Here is a 14389-nt window from a genome sequence, read left to right on the forward strand (position 1 = left end):
GGCTGCCCTCCAGGAAGAGTGTCAGGAACAACACTCATGCCAACAATTAACAGTTACCCTGAGAGCAGAGGCATCTTCTCATGCTGGGAGTGTTACACTTCATCAACTGAACCTGCCCTGAGCTGTGGGCAGAGGGTTCACCACAACAAAAACCTAGCAGCATACTGTGGAAGGTTTTGTTATGCTTTTAATTAACATTTGAAACACATAAGGCATATGGTAACATTTGACAGAGGAGCAGTACACATTGTAGTCATGTAAACAGCAGTGCTGCAGTTGTCTTCTGTCCAACTTGGTTACACGCACAAAGCAAAATATATTTCTTAAACAAAAGATTTGCTATGTGTCTGTAGGGTGAGCATCACTCATATCACAAATCTGCAAATCAACACAATTCAGACAGTACAGACCAGACCATATGCTGTAAGAGGCTCACTCAGAGTCTAACACATTTCACATCATGCTCATGTACTACTTGCCAATAACACTTTGCCATCACGAGGGCTCAGCAGAGACTTCAGGCAACCAGAGTGGTTTAACACCTATGATAGCAGCTGTCAGCAGGCCAGGATCCTGCACCAGCTGAAGCCTCACACACACAATGCTTCTTACTTCTCCCTGGCCAACCAATTCTAGTTTAAAAGAAGACATAGAGCTGAACTCCTTCCCAGAGCACTTGGCAGGGGGCACACTCCTCTGTGCAAGCAGTGGCCACCTCTGCTCCCTTCCCCTCCTGCAGCCAGCTTGCAACACAAGTGAGCTTTGGAGAACCAAAGAGTCAAAAATGTGGCAACTGCTGCCTGGTGACAGCAAAGGAGTTACCCTTTGTCCAAGGCCAGCAGCACCAGGCTGGGAGGCCACTACAGCAACGACAGGAGAGGCACTCACACCGAGCCCCCTGCAGCAGGCAGGGCTGTGAGAGCCTCATCAGCTCCTTACACATCCACTTGGACTCCTCATGGCACAACTTTTGAGTCAGACAATCAGTAAAAGAAACATTAAATTGCACTTCTGGAATGGCACACATGATTAAGTACAGGAATCTCCCAGTTCCTCAGTGGCACAACTTTGCCCTAAACAAGTAACACTGAATGGAATGATTTTTATCCTAGGGTTTCGTTTTGGTTTTTTTGCTTTGGTCCTTAGTATACAAACCGGCTGGTTAACTTGATTAAGACACTTGAAGTTGTTTTACATAGGTTCTATACTTATTGGCCCATAAAAAAAGAAAAGTAAAAAACCAAAACACAACCGACCACACCCACCCAGAGCAGAGCATAGAGTAGGGGTGGAGGATTGCAAGGTTACATTTAATCTTGGTCTTCCTGTAGAAAACACTGTTGCTACCAAGAGACACAGAATAGTCAGTGCTGAGCTGGAACAGGCAGTAACTGTTTGGCATTCCTGCCTTGATAAGGGCTTCAGGAATTTCTAGGTAGAAGACATGTGAGCCTGAAGAGAGCCAGGAGCTAGGATTGTTTCCAAAGAGCCAAGGCTAGAGTAGCTGATAAAGCCTCACTCAAGGCTCACTCTGGAGCCAAACAGCTGCCCTGGGAGACACAAGGGCTTTACAACAGGTCTCATGGACTGGGGGGTACAGGACCAGCAGGTCAGCCCCAGAAAGGCTGGAACAGCTGGGGACAGAACAGCTAATTCACAGAAAGTCCAACAACATCACCAGTGTTGACAAAACAGAGCTAATAAGAGTCAAAACAGGGTTTTGGCAATACTTTGAAAGGCCAGAATGGAAAAGGCCCCAGTGACTTCCTGGTCATGCAGCAGAAGGCACCCAGGTGCTGTTTCCTGTGGCACAGAGGAGGCAGCAGGGCAGAGGGGGCTGGGAGAGCCCTGCCAGACCCAAGGCCATCCACGTAAGGCACTGAGCACCAGGCTGGCTCAGAATAAAGCAGGGAGAGGATGTTACTATGAAACACACCGTAATAGCTTTTCCTTTCACAATGGAGCAGAGCCGAAGATGTGCAGGGTTGTGTGCCTTTTGAGCATGCTGCCCTGTCATCAAGGTGAAGTCCAGTTTCTCAGAGGAACAGGTCCAGACTTTCCATTTCAGCAATTTAGACAGTCCGTCTGTTTTCACACCTGGTAAAGTAGCATTAGACACTGCTGGATTCAATCTAAATTCACACAACAGGGCAGGCTGAAAGAAGCAGCAAGATTTTGGATTCAGAAAGGTAAAAAGTTGTGCTTGAGAGTTCCATCAGCCTGTGTTTTATGAACTTCAAGACATGAAGTGACAAGGATCTGCAAGAGGACTCCAGCAGTCCTCTGAGGTTGTAGGGAACAGGGCTGTTGCAATACTTAAAGTTAACCAGGGCAAGACTCCTGGAAGCTGTGTCTATGTATTTCTAAAGAAGTCTGGACTGAGCCCAAGCACCTGAACCACAAGCTGCACCTGACAGACAGGAGTCCCACTGGAGCAGGCTGAGAGAGAAGCCAGAGAGGAACCCCAGCCCCATGTGGTGTGGGCTCTCTTGGGTGGTGGTGGAGCTGCGTGCCCGGCCCTGTGCCCAGCAGGTACCTGCCCTCCTTGGGCCCTGGGCCCTCCCTGTGGGCTAGTTCAGCAGGATTCTAGTCTCCAGTTTTTCCTTCTGGAGCACGAGTTCCTTCATGATGGGCAGCTCTTCTTGGTGCCCTTGGGTTTACCATTTCAAATCCAAAATGAAGCCCAAAAGCCCACCACAGCTACAATCCATGACAAGTAAGCACTGACAGCATCAGAGTTGCCCAGAGCTGCAAGCAGGGTCCAGGGGGAAGGACAGCATCACCCAGGACTCAGGGTGCTCACAGAGCTGGGCTTGGGTCTCTACACAGCTCCATTTCCAGATGCACACAAGGAAAGAAAAGTAGAAGAGAAACACAGTTCTGGTATAGGGATGAGCATCCCAGGCAGCTCCTAAACCCTCAGCACTGGAGCCCCAAGACACAGATTCAGGGGAGGAAGAGTCAAGCCCTGCTGCAGCAAATGAGCTAAGACACAATGGAAAACTGCTCAGAATGTGCAGGTCAAGAGGCTTGACACACAGCTGGGCTGTTAATCACCCAACTGCTACCCTGACAAGAGCTTTGCTAACCTGTGTGCCACAGGGAGAGGCAGCCCAGGCTGCTGGGCACCCAGCCCACAGGACTGGCTCTTGAAAGTTACTTCCCAAACTGCAACACCTCCTCAGTGCACAGGGCACTGCACAAAGCATTAACAGGGGATTGTTTCCACCTCCATGAAGTCCAATTCAATACTGCAGCCCTTGGAAATACAAAGACATGGGTGAAGCCCTAACAATATCAACTTGGAGCCAAACATAATAAAGCACAGAGCCAACATCAATTGTTCCAGTCGTTTGAGACACAGTTGAGTCCTTATGGTCTCTAAGAATCAGACACTGCTCAGATCTCTCTATACAATTTGGAAATAGAAAATGGACAGGATCAGGTTACCCAATTAAAACTTCTGTAGTCATAGCCCAGCCTGTGACTGCAAATGAAGTATGATATGCCATAGACTCCAAATTGCCAGGATGGTCAAGGCAAAAACAACATGAGCTGTTACTATCTGGCTGTGTTAGTGGCCTTCAAAAAGCAGAGGGAATAGAGCCAGGTTAGTGTGAACAGAAGAGAAATCCCTGGTCGAATTAAACTAGGCCAGCTGTGGTTTTCCTTTGGCTGTGGAGGAAACATCCTACATTTGGCCAATCCTCTGCTGAACAGGCCTCCCAAATCTGACAGTGCAAATGCTTCAGCAGGGCTCAGCTTCTGCAGAGATACTCAGCAGATGTTACAGTACACTGTGCCGTGACTTTACAGTGACAGGCTGTGCAGTCACCAACAGCTTGGAAGCTTCAGCCTCCCTGCCAGAGGAAAATAAGGTTAGTCTGGAAATTCAGTGGAGAAGCAAGCAGTTAGAAAACAGTATGAAATAAACAGGCTTCAAAAGAGAGAGCAGGAGGCATATCTGGCAAACGGTCAGTCACAACAAGAGCATGCAAACCTCATCTGAATGATAACCATGATGTTCTTGTACTGGTGAAAGATGGAAGATACTGATCTGTCCATTTCCAGGTCCCAAAGAGATCAGGGAGTTAAATCATGAATTCATAATCTGCATACATCTCTTCTCCTTAGTTCTCTGCTTTTTTAGATTCTTCCTTGGGTGCTTCAGGAACCAGGATGACTTTTCCAACATTCTTCTTTTCTTGCATCTGCTTCATAGCCTCTGCCACCTGGAAGCAAAAGGAGCCTGGTGAGACCCCCACACCCACTGCAGAGTGCATCCATGCCCTTTCTGGGCCCCTGAGCCCCCCCCAGACCAGCCTGAGGCATAGCTGAGGCAGCTTTCCTGGCAGTTCAAGCAAGTCACAAGCATTCAGGTGCCTTTGCACAGCTTATGCTTTAGACAGACCTGGGCAATCACCCTAAAAGGCCCACAGGAAACTATCCCCAAGAATTCACACAACCCAATTTTAACACACACAAGGATGTTCTGCTCACATAAATGTGGAAGTGCTGTGTGTGTCACCACAGCTTCCTTCCTCCCCAAAAGGAGGAATCCAGCCACCTGCCAAGAGGACAAAGCCTCCACCAGCTACACAAAACAATATATGCACAGAATTGTATCATCATTATCATTATTTTTAAGCACCTGGCCCAGGCCTGGAATCAAAGCTTTCCTTAAACCTTTGCATCAGACTAGTTCTCAGGTATGAATACTGACTGATCATCACTAAATTCTTTGCTCCCATGCAGCAAGTCCTGCCCCAGCACAGGATTCCCAAGGGAAGAGCCTGACTGCCTGGACACATCAATACAATAACCCTGAGCAGAGCAGAGCTGCTGAAAAGCCTGCTGCTCCCTTCTAATATCCTCATTCTGCTTCATTGCCTGGGCTCTTTTGCACCCTTGGAAGGGCAGCAACAACCTTCCCATCTGTCTGCTTAATTACAGGGTACAGACTACTCAGGGCACACTCCAGCCTGATGTATAACCCAGCCCCCTCCTGGCTGCTGCTGCCCGTGGAGCACAGCTGAGCACCTGCCCTGCTCCACAGGGACACTGTCTGGCATTGCCCAGCCCTGTGCACTGGAGCAGAACAGCCCAGCCACTTGACTCAGCCTTAATATTTTAAAAGGAATAAGGCACTGAGAACAGATGGTTATTAGACATTTTTAACAGTTCGGGCCCCATGAGCAAGGTCCTCACTCTGTACCCCTCTCTGTATGATAGCTGAGACTCACCTGATCAAAGGGCCATACAGAATCTATTTTGGGCTTGATTTTGCCTTGACTGTACAGGTTAACCAGCTTGGCTACAACACTTCCGAGAAGCTCAACTTCTTCATCCATATATCCAAGATGGTATCCACACACAGCCTTGTTCTGGGTTAGGAGCTGCAAGGCACTGATGCTGAACTGGTTCCACCAGGTTTTAGCCATAGCCATGAGGTTCTTCTTCTGGCCAGTGAGCAGGTTTGCTACCCCTGAAAAAAGGGAAGGCACAGGAAAGTTGGAACACAGCACAAGAGGCGATGGGCACCCCATGGAACAGCTCACAGGCACAGGGGAACAGCCACTCAGCACAGTGAGGGACAGAGCTGAGAACTGGACCACAGCACAACCTGCCCGGTCAACCTTCAATGCAAACAGGCACTTGCCTCAGCCTCAAGATATGCAGAATTTGGATTATCAGCACTCACATGGCAAAAATGCAGAACAACTACTCTCTTTGGCCCTCCTAAGGCAGCAGCAGTGCAGCTAGACTAGAGTGCTGGCAGAGGTAAGAAAGGGTTACAAGTGACATGCAGCCAGGCTGGCAGGACAGCTTTCCCCTTCTCCTACAGCCCTGCTTCTTCAGGGGAATCACACACTGCAGTGGCTGGACAACCAAAGCAGCACACTGGTGCAAGTGTCTGGAATCCCACTGGGGGTTGTGTGAGGGCTTTGTCTATGGGACAAAATCACAGTGTTCCAGGGCTGGGGAATGGAGAGATAAGTATTCAGTAGCCTCAAACCTCATCTCCCACACATCCTCTAAAAGAAAAGCAAGGCTGTGCATTAACTCAGCCTAGACAAAGCAGCTATGCCAGTATTCCTCCCTGAGGATATTCCAGCTTCCCCTGCAGGCACGAGCTTTTACTCCAAGAGAGATTTCTCCATGGGAGGGAAGAGCCTTGGAGCCTGTGAACACAGCTCTGGGGGCAAGACACATAACTCCCTCCCCTCAGTGTTTCACCAAGCCAAAGCATCCTGAAGACCTTAATGAAACAATAAAACTACAACACACAGTGCAGTGAGGAATAGTGATGCTCCCTGACAGCCATGCACCCAGACACAGAACATCCCTGTGTGGATCCCATTCCACCTTCACCCTGGGTTTGGGCACCTTGCTCACACTCACCGTAGGTGATGAGTTTGCCCATCGGCTTCAGCAGGTTAAAAGCTTTGGTTGTATCAGATCCTCCCAGAGGGTCCAGGACAATGTCAACACCTAGAGAGGGAATTGGAAGTAAATAGAAGTTTCCTTGCAATTGAAAGAAATGCAGGACAGTTGCAGAAGTCCTCCAGCACATCATACCTTTGGGAGAGATTTTCCGGATCTCCTCTGCGTAATCCATCGTTCGGTAGTCAATGGGGTGAGCAACCCCACTCTCCTTGAGTGAATCGTGCTTGGAGGCAGATGCTGTGCCAAAAATGGTGACATTTTCTACAGTCTTGCACAGCTGGATGGCAGCAGTTCCCACACCACCTGAAAATCAGCAGTGAGAAAGATTTAGAAGCCCCAGGAGTCAGAAAAACCTCTGCATAGGTAAATAATCCCTGCCCGTACCAACCACACAGCACAGCTGTGGAATTGAAACTCTGCTGGGTGAGGTTGATGCTTGGGTCACACTGGGAGAGACTGACCCCAGCTGCTGGGCAATGGGGTCAGCAGGAAGCCTGCCTCTCTGCTAGGTGACATTTTGTCAGTCCAGCCCCATTCTGATCATTTCCTCACCAATGTCACTTGTTCGGAAACTGCATGGTGAAACAAAGTCTCAGCATGGTCTGGCAAGAACTATTTACCTGCAGCCATGTGGATGAGGACACTCTGGTTGGGTCTCAGATTTCCAAAGTCAAACAGAACCATGTAGGCAGTGATGTAGTTAACAAGAAGAGCAGCAGCTTCCTCGAAGCTCATCCCCTCAGGCATTGGGAAAGTGTGACTGGCCGGCACATTCACCACTTCTTGCCAGAGCCCCGACCTAGCCAGGACCATTACCTTATCGCCGACCTAAAATCAGAGGATAAGCTGGTCTGAAACAAGCCCCCAAGGCTGGCAGAAGCCATCAGACCCTTGTCCTATGTCAGAGCTAGCGCATACACACTGTTCTCTGTGCAGAGGACTGCAGGGACTGCAGCAGGACTCAGGCAGAAGACCACAGCCTGCTCCCTCTTCATCGGGAGACTGCAGCACAGCACCTCTCACCACAGACCTGGCCACACACCAGGAACCTCAGACACCACAGGCACTCCAGGCTCTGGCTTTGTAGTGGTACCCAAACCCAAATTGTGGTTGCCCAAACCAACCACTGGATCCATGCTGGATCTCCAACCAGGCAAAAGGGATGGAGGACCATATCCAGCCCTCCTTGCTAAAGCTAAGAAGTCTAAGCACCAAAAAATATTACTGCTGCTCCTTGTAAGGATCAAGATCATCCTGCCAAAGAGGCAGGAGCCTTTAGGAAACGTTTAGTAGCATCAATCACGGAAAATGCACATCCAAACTTAGGAAAACCTGCTGAATCTAAGGCACACGGCCGTGCCCAGCTCTTCCCCGGGGCTCCCGGCCCGTCGGGTGGCAGCGGGGCCGGCCCGGGGACTCCTGCCCGCCCTACCCCTTTGTCCCCGGCCTTTGTCCGCCGCCCGGTCGCCGCCGAAGCCTCCGTGGGTGGGACCGGCCGGTTCCCTGGCGGGGTTCAGAACGGCCGGGCCCGCCTCGACGGGGAGCCCCGGCGCCGGGACGGCCAGCAGCAGCGCCGGGGAGCGGCCGGGGCTGCGGGCACCGGGCCCGGGCGGTTCGGGGGCCAAAGCGCCGGGCCGCCCTCACCTGTCGGTCGCGGACGCCTTCGCCGAGGGCGCGGACGGTGCCGGCGCACTCCATACCGGGGCAGACGGGCGGCGGCGGCAGCCGGTCGTACAGGCCCTGCCGTGCCATCAGGTCGGCGAAATTGAGGCCGCAGGCGCGGACGCTCACCGAGACCTCCCCGGGCCGCGGGTCAGCGCAGCGCCGCGTCTGCACCTTCAGCTTGTCGTAGCCGCCGAACCCCGTCAGCACCAGCGCCCGGTGCTCCGCGGGCTCCCCGCCGCCTTTGGGCGGCTCGGGGCCGGAGAGCGGCTCGGGGCGGCGGCGGCCGGGGCCGGCTCGGCGGACATGGCGCTGCGGAGCGGAGAGCGGCTGCGGGCGGCGGCGGCGGCGGCGGCGGCGGCGGGGAAGGGCCGGGGCGCGGCCGGGGGCGGAGCGGCTCGGGCGGGGCAGCGCGGGGCAGCGCGGAGCGGCGGCGGGCGTGGCGGTGCTCCCGGTCAGCCCCCGGGGCCGCTGCCCCGGCCCCCGTCTTCTTCTTCTTCACGCCGCCTTTTCTGTCTTCTATATATATATATTTTTATTTTTTATTTTTTTTTTAGCTGAATCATTCTTTTTTCGAGCAAACAAGCTGCTTGCGTGCTTCCTGGGGACATGGCTCAAACGGCAGTGCTGCTGGAGCATCATTTCCCTGAGTTAGTTCTACGGTTTATAGTGCGGAAATCCTGACACTTGCGGGGAGTTCAGCGGCCGTGGCCCTGCGATGGCTGCGGGCGGCAGGGAGGGGACACGGGCTGCGCACAGGTCCGAGAGAGGAGCGGAGTTCTAGCCGGGCAACTAAAGGAAAATAAATTAGGCAGCAGACAGATCGCCGAACTCAACCTCTGTCTCTGCCAGCAGACATCAGCCTGCTCCATGAGCTCACTGCTCGAATCCCTGTTCGGCTCCCAGATTTCACAGTTACCACCGGGAATGCCGATTCGGTGCCATTTTGTGTGTGTGGAGCACTGCAGAATCCGCAGCTCAGTTGTGCGGTCTTGGGGAACCCATCCTTAACAACCCGCAGCCACTGCAGGGTGGCTGCTCAAACGAGCAGATCAGAGAGCCCCCAGAACCAGCAAAATATCCGTGCTCAAAAAGAAAACACAAACCACCAGGAGGATAATCAGCGCGCTGGGAAATTCCTGTGTCATTCCCAAGCCAAGCAAAACCCAGCAGAGTGCCTGCGCAGGGCAGGGCACTCCCAGCGCTGTGACAGCTCTGGCTGGCGCACGGATCAGCAAACCCCGGCCTCTCCATGGCCTTTGGGGGCTGCACCAGTCCCGGGGTGGCTGCTGAGCCGGGCTGGGCTGCCCTGCGACTGGCAGCGTCTGGGGCTGCTCAGGAAGAGGAGCACAAAGACAGGAAAGGAGGCAGGAGGACAGAGCCTGGGGCAGGCTGCACATCATGTGGCAGATTTATGGGTGTTGGGGTGGCTGCAGTGGGAACAAGGAGGAGACTCAAGTCCAGTTGCACGACAGAAGCACAGTTTAGCTTTACCCTTTGTTTGCCGCTGGTCAGCTCTGAGAAATAAGGATGTGCTTTCCTGATGTGTGGGTATTTCCCACAGCCCAGATTAGAAAGAAGCAGTCAAAACAATCCTTCATCTTCTACTGCTCTTCCTAGGAGCTTTCCCAGCCTTTCTTTCTGTGATTTATATTCACAGCTGTCAGGGCTCTTGTGGTGGCCGAAACACGCTGGTCCAAAGGGAGCCTCTATTGGCCCCAGAGTTCAGGGAATGATCCCCAGAGGCTAAGTGGTCAGTGAAAGCAGTGGGTTTGGGAAGTCAGATTCCTCTTCTGTGAGACTGCTCCAGCTGTGTGAAGTTCTGGAGCAGATTGGACAGGACAATGACATTTCTGTACAGTGGCAGGTCTCTGTGGTTGGGCATGATGCTCTTTCTGCCTTCGTCTCTTTCATGTTCCTGACTCATTTTTTTTCCTATCAGGTCAGTCAGTAACATTTTCCCTGTAAATCCTTGCTCCCTTCACTTTGTGTCCTGCTGGGGTAGTTATCTCACCGTATTGAAGCAGCAAGGTTAAGGTCAGTCCTGGCTTGCTGCTGCTCTGCAGTTGGTGTGAGTGAAGCTGTTTTGGGGAGCAGCCAGGGAGGTGCTGGTGTGTGGGCACGGGCTGGGCACTCTGAGCTTGCAGACCTGGGATGCCCAGTCCATCCCAGCAGCTGTCCACTGGGGGCAGAACAACAAGGGAACATTAGCTAGAGAAATCTGTTTTACCCAGTGGAATTGGCGCTCACTGCTCCAGCCCATTTTTCAGCAAGCTCTCCAAATGTGAGCTTTTGCTGCCCAGAAGCACATGGCCAAGGGCCCTTCTGAATGGTGCTGACTTTGTGATTTACTGCCAGAGGTGGGTACAGGCCACCAAGGTAACTGTCCTCATTTTCTCTCTGTCAGACACTCAGCTTTCCAGCAGCCCTGCACCTCCCTGTCAGCTGCTGTCCTGCTTTTTCCAGCCTCCTGCAGTCCCCTCTGATCCCCTGAAAGGGGTTGAGGAGGATGTGCCACAGTAGGAGCAGTGCCAGCTCTCCTGCCTGGCCCTTTGTTCCTTGTCCTTTTATTTCTAGGAAGGGCTGTAGCACTCCCTCTCCTCTGTTCTCAAGGACATTTTAACAGTGACCAGCCAGAAGATTAAAAAAAAAAATACAAGCCAACGAACTGGCAGCAGTTTTCTTGTCAGCAGCCAGCTGCCTGTGCCAGCTCCCAGGGTTCTCTCAGGACAGAGCCCCAGAGGCTCAGGTCCACAAAAGCCTTACCCCACAGGGCAGGGCTTCCTGAGACCCCACTGGTGGCCAGGGGCTGGCTGTTTGACGTGGGGTGGCTGCATACCACAGGTGAGGTGCTCTGGCCCTGACCTGGTGCCACCATCCCCCTCTTCTGCTCTGCTGGTGCTGCCCACACTCCTCGAGTCCCCCTCTGCTCCCTGTCCCCCTGACTGCAGGCTTGGGAAGCAGCTGTGGGGCTGCAGTCAGCCCCCATGGGGTGCAGGGACCCACACACACGCTTTCAGGGCTCTACAGTTTGGTATCCTGCCTCTACAGCAAGTGTTGACCTCGATTCATCTACCTGGATTTGTTAGGAACTCAAGAGGGAGATTCCTCCTGTCTCTGTTCTGCCTTTTCTTCACCCATGTGTGCAGTGTGTTAGGATGCACAGGGAGGAAGGCACAGATAAGATGTCCCACCTGCATCACACGAACCAGGAATGCTGTGCCTCTTGGGTGAGACTGTGCCTGTATCACAGTAAATTACATTTAGATTTGACAGGTGGAGCAGCAGGTGGGAGAGATCTGACACAACTCCTCAGACATACCTGCCACTCGCAGCTGCAGTTCCCTGCGCTGCTGTTTTGATCACAGAGACAAATTGAGGCAGTTGTCAAGTGCTAACAGAAGCTCAGTGGACAGCAACTCACTCCTCACACTGAAGCAGCAGACTGAAGAAATCCTCCCAGCACAGAGCATCATTTCCACAAGGCATGGACTGTGGGAATTCTCCAGCCCCTTCCCCTGCACCACCCCAGCAGCAGAGGCTGTGGATGTGCAGCACGAGTGGCTGGCATGAGGCCAGCTTCCAGGTGTGCACAGAACAGCATCCCACTGTGTCCTCCTGTGGAAGAAGGTATTTTCTCCACTGCAGTCCCTGGAGAAATTGCATGAAATGAGAATCAGTCTTCTTAGCTTCAACCTTATGCCACAGCATCAATAATTTACTGACAATTATCATCCCCAAATTACAGGCTTAGCACATCCACATGCTGTGCATCCATGAGAACCCCATTATCTGGTCAGCGTGTCTTACCTAGCTGAAAATGCACAGACTTGCCTCTGTGTGCTGAGGCTTTCTGGGGTACAGCAGGCAGGACTGGGCAGTGTGGCTACACCTTGGATCAAGACCTGGGTTTTTCTGCATCACCACCATCTTTGCTGCTGTCTGAGAGCCCTGGCTCCTGCCAGGTTCTGGCACTGCTGTGCTTCATGTTTCCCTGGCTCACTCCAGGAACAGGAGCAATTCTGCAGAGAAAAGCAAAGGTGGGACTGAAACACGTCAGGGCACAGAGGCAAGACCCTCACCTGAGCCCAGCCTGGCTGAAGCAGCCCTGCAGAGAAGCCCCATCCCTCAGATGCAGCAGGGACCTTCCTGCCAGCTTGCAGCCCCACAGGCACAGGCATACACAGCCTGGAGGATGCTGCCTCACTGTGTTGGGTCTGCAGAAAGGAAGACTTTAAAAACTGCTTTTTCTCCAATTTGTGTTTGGGATATGCAATTCATTTTTTTTTAATTAAATGGAAAAAAACCAGAAGGTTTGAAGGTTTGTTTCTGTTCATCCCTTGTCCACTCCACCTCCACCACTCTCCACATGAAAAAGAATTGCAAAACTGAAGGTGTGATTTCAAACATGAAGGCACTGGAGATCACTCCTCCTGCTGAAGAAGCCACTTCCACTCTGAGCACCCCTGCCGGGGAAGGTTCAGCTGGGCTTGCTCTGTCACCCTGCAGCGCTGGAGCTGCAGCCTCGCAGGCAGCCCTGGCAGGAAGGGAGTGATGGGAACGATGTGTGGGTGCTGCACTGCCTCCACCCAGAGCGAGGCAAAGGGCAAGGACAAGGGCAAGGCCAACACAGCTCTGGGAGCTGCAGTTCAAGTAGTTGGATCCAGCCCAGGACAGGGCGTGTGTGGCAAGGAGGTTTCTACATCCAAGAGGACAGAATCAGCCATTTGCCTCCTCCCGCCCTAAGTCTCTTTTTATGCCTTTATGCTGCAGTTCCCCTCCAAGGAGCCTGTCAGGGCTCCTGTGGTGGATGTGGTTTTGTTCCCTGGAGGAGAGTGATCAGCTGTGGCCAACCTCCAGAGTCCCCCAGACTCCCCATTTCTCTCCAGCTGCTACTGGGCCTGATGAACCATGAGGAGAGATGTCTGGAGAGAGAGAGAGAGGGAGGAGAAAGAAAGGAGCTGCTCACCTCCAGAGGAGTGCTTCAGAGGCTCCAGATCACTGTCTTGATACAGAGAAATCCGCAGCAGTAATTGAGGCATTGTGCTTCCTCAGCCTCTAGCACACATGCTCTGACTGCAGTCTTTCCAGCAGAAGCCTTGGCAGTTGAATGCCTCCTTGCTTTAATCCTCGAGATTGCTGAAGGATGCTGCTTTCATCTGATAGCATTTATGGACTGTTATAATGAGCTTTGGTTTGCTGAGATAAATTAAATTGCTCACCCAGAGGTGCAAACTTCATTAATGCCAGCAGTGAGTCAGATCAGCACTATTCTAGTCCAGAATGTAAACAGGCTGGACACATGAAAGGGGATTTGGCTGGGATTCTTTTTCTCTTTCTATTTTTTAACCTTCCTAATTGCTGCTGATTTGTATTCTTTTCCTGCATCTCTACTGCTTTTCTCCCTCTTTATCTTCTAGGGGAAAACCAACAAATAACACACCACTCTGGGTGAATGCTTTAACTCTGAGTGTTCATAGTTAGCAATACTCTACAGCTTGGCCTGGACAGTTTCTGGCTCTTTCCCATATCTGACAAGTCCAAAAAGATACTTAAGACTAGATCTGGTAAGACACCGAAGTGTCCCTTATTTCTCTTCCAGTCTGGGAAATAAGACATTGCACATTGAGACAAATGTGAGAAGATGGGTAAAAAGTGAACAATCATCATAAAAATCCAGGAAACTGTCACTGGATGTTGTGATCAGCAGGAGCTCTGTCTGTGGTCCCAGGGTGACACCAGTGCACCTCTCACCAGGTGTATCTGTGCTTCTTGCAGAGGCCATGGCCATGTGACATTGCTCACTCAGTAATTCATTTTTGAATTACTCACCACTTTTGAAGTCCAGTCCAGAACCTGTGACTGGCTGTACAGAACCAAACTTTGGGGCTCTGCAGAGCAGAAGAAGATGTCACAAGCTCCAGGTTCCAGGCTGTGGGTCTTTCAGTGAAAGCTGGCTTCTCAGTTTATTTTCCCAGTGCAGGATGTCTTCCAGTTTCTTTGTACAGAAAACAGCATAAATATAACACAATGAATTTAATTCATAATGAGCAATTAAGACCCCGAGAGGGCGGATCAGCAAGGGAGGATCCAGCCACTGGGGAAGCACTTCCAGGAGCAAATGTGTGAGAGCCATCTGTCGCCTCTCCACACACAGTGACAGTCACAGCATGTCTCTGCAGCCGAGTTGGAAAATTCACACCGTGATGAAGGGCTGTTGAATACATTCTGCAAGTGTTGCCTGCCAAGGGGTGCTCTGCACTGAAGGGGATGTGAGGCT

General features: G+C 52.0%; 1 protein-coding gene across 1 annotated transcript; it reads right to left on the reverse strand.

Moving 5' to 3' along the window:
* Window positions 1-169: 169 nt before the first annotated feature.
* Window positions 170-8417, reverse strand: VAT1 (vesicle amine transport 1). The gene is given in 7 exon segments (XM_066336784.1): window positions 170-4232; window positions 5244-5485; window positions 6403-6492; window positions 6580-6750; window positions 7068-7275; window positions 8092-8384; window positions 8387-8417. Coding segments are annotated over 7 exon segments (1137 nt in total). The 3' UTR covers window positions 170-4130.
* Between the last annotated feature and the right edge of the window lie 5972 nt (window positions 8418-14389).

This window comes from Sylvia atricapilla, chromosome 27 (assembly GCF_009819655.1).
Source record: "Sylvia atricapilla isolate bSylAtr1 chromosome 27, bSylAtr1.pri, whole genome shotgun sequence".
NCBI classification, from domain to species: Eukaryota; Metazoa; Chordata; class Aves; order Passeriformes; family Sylviidae; genus Sylvia; species Sylvia atricapilla.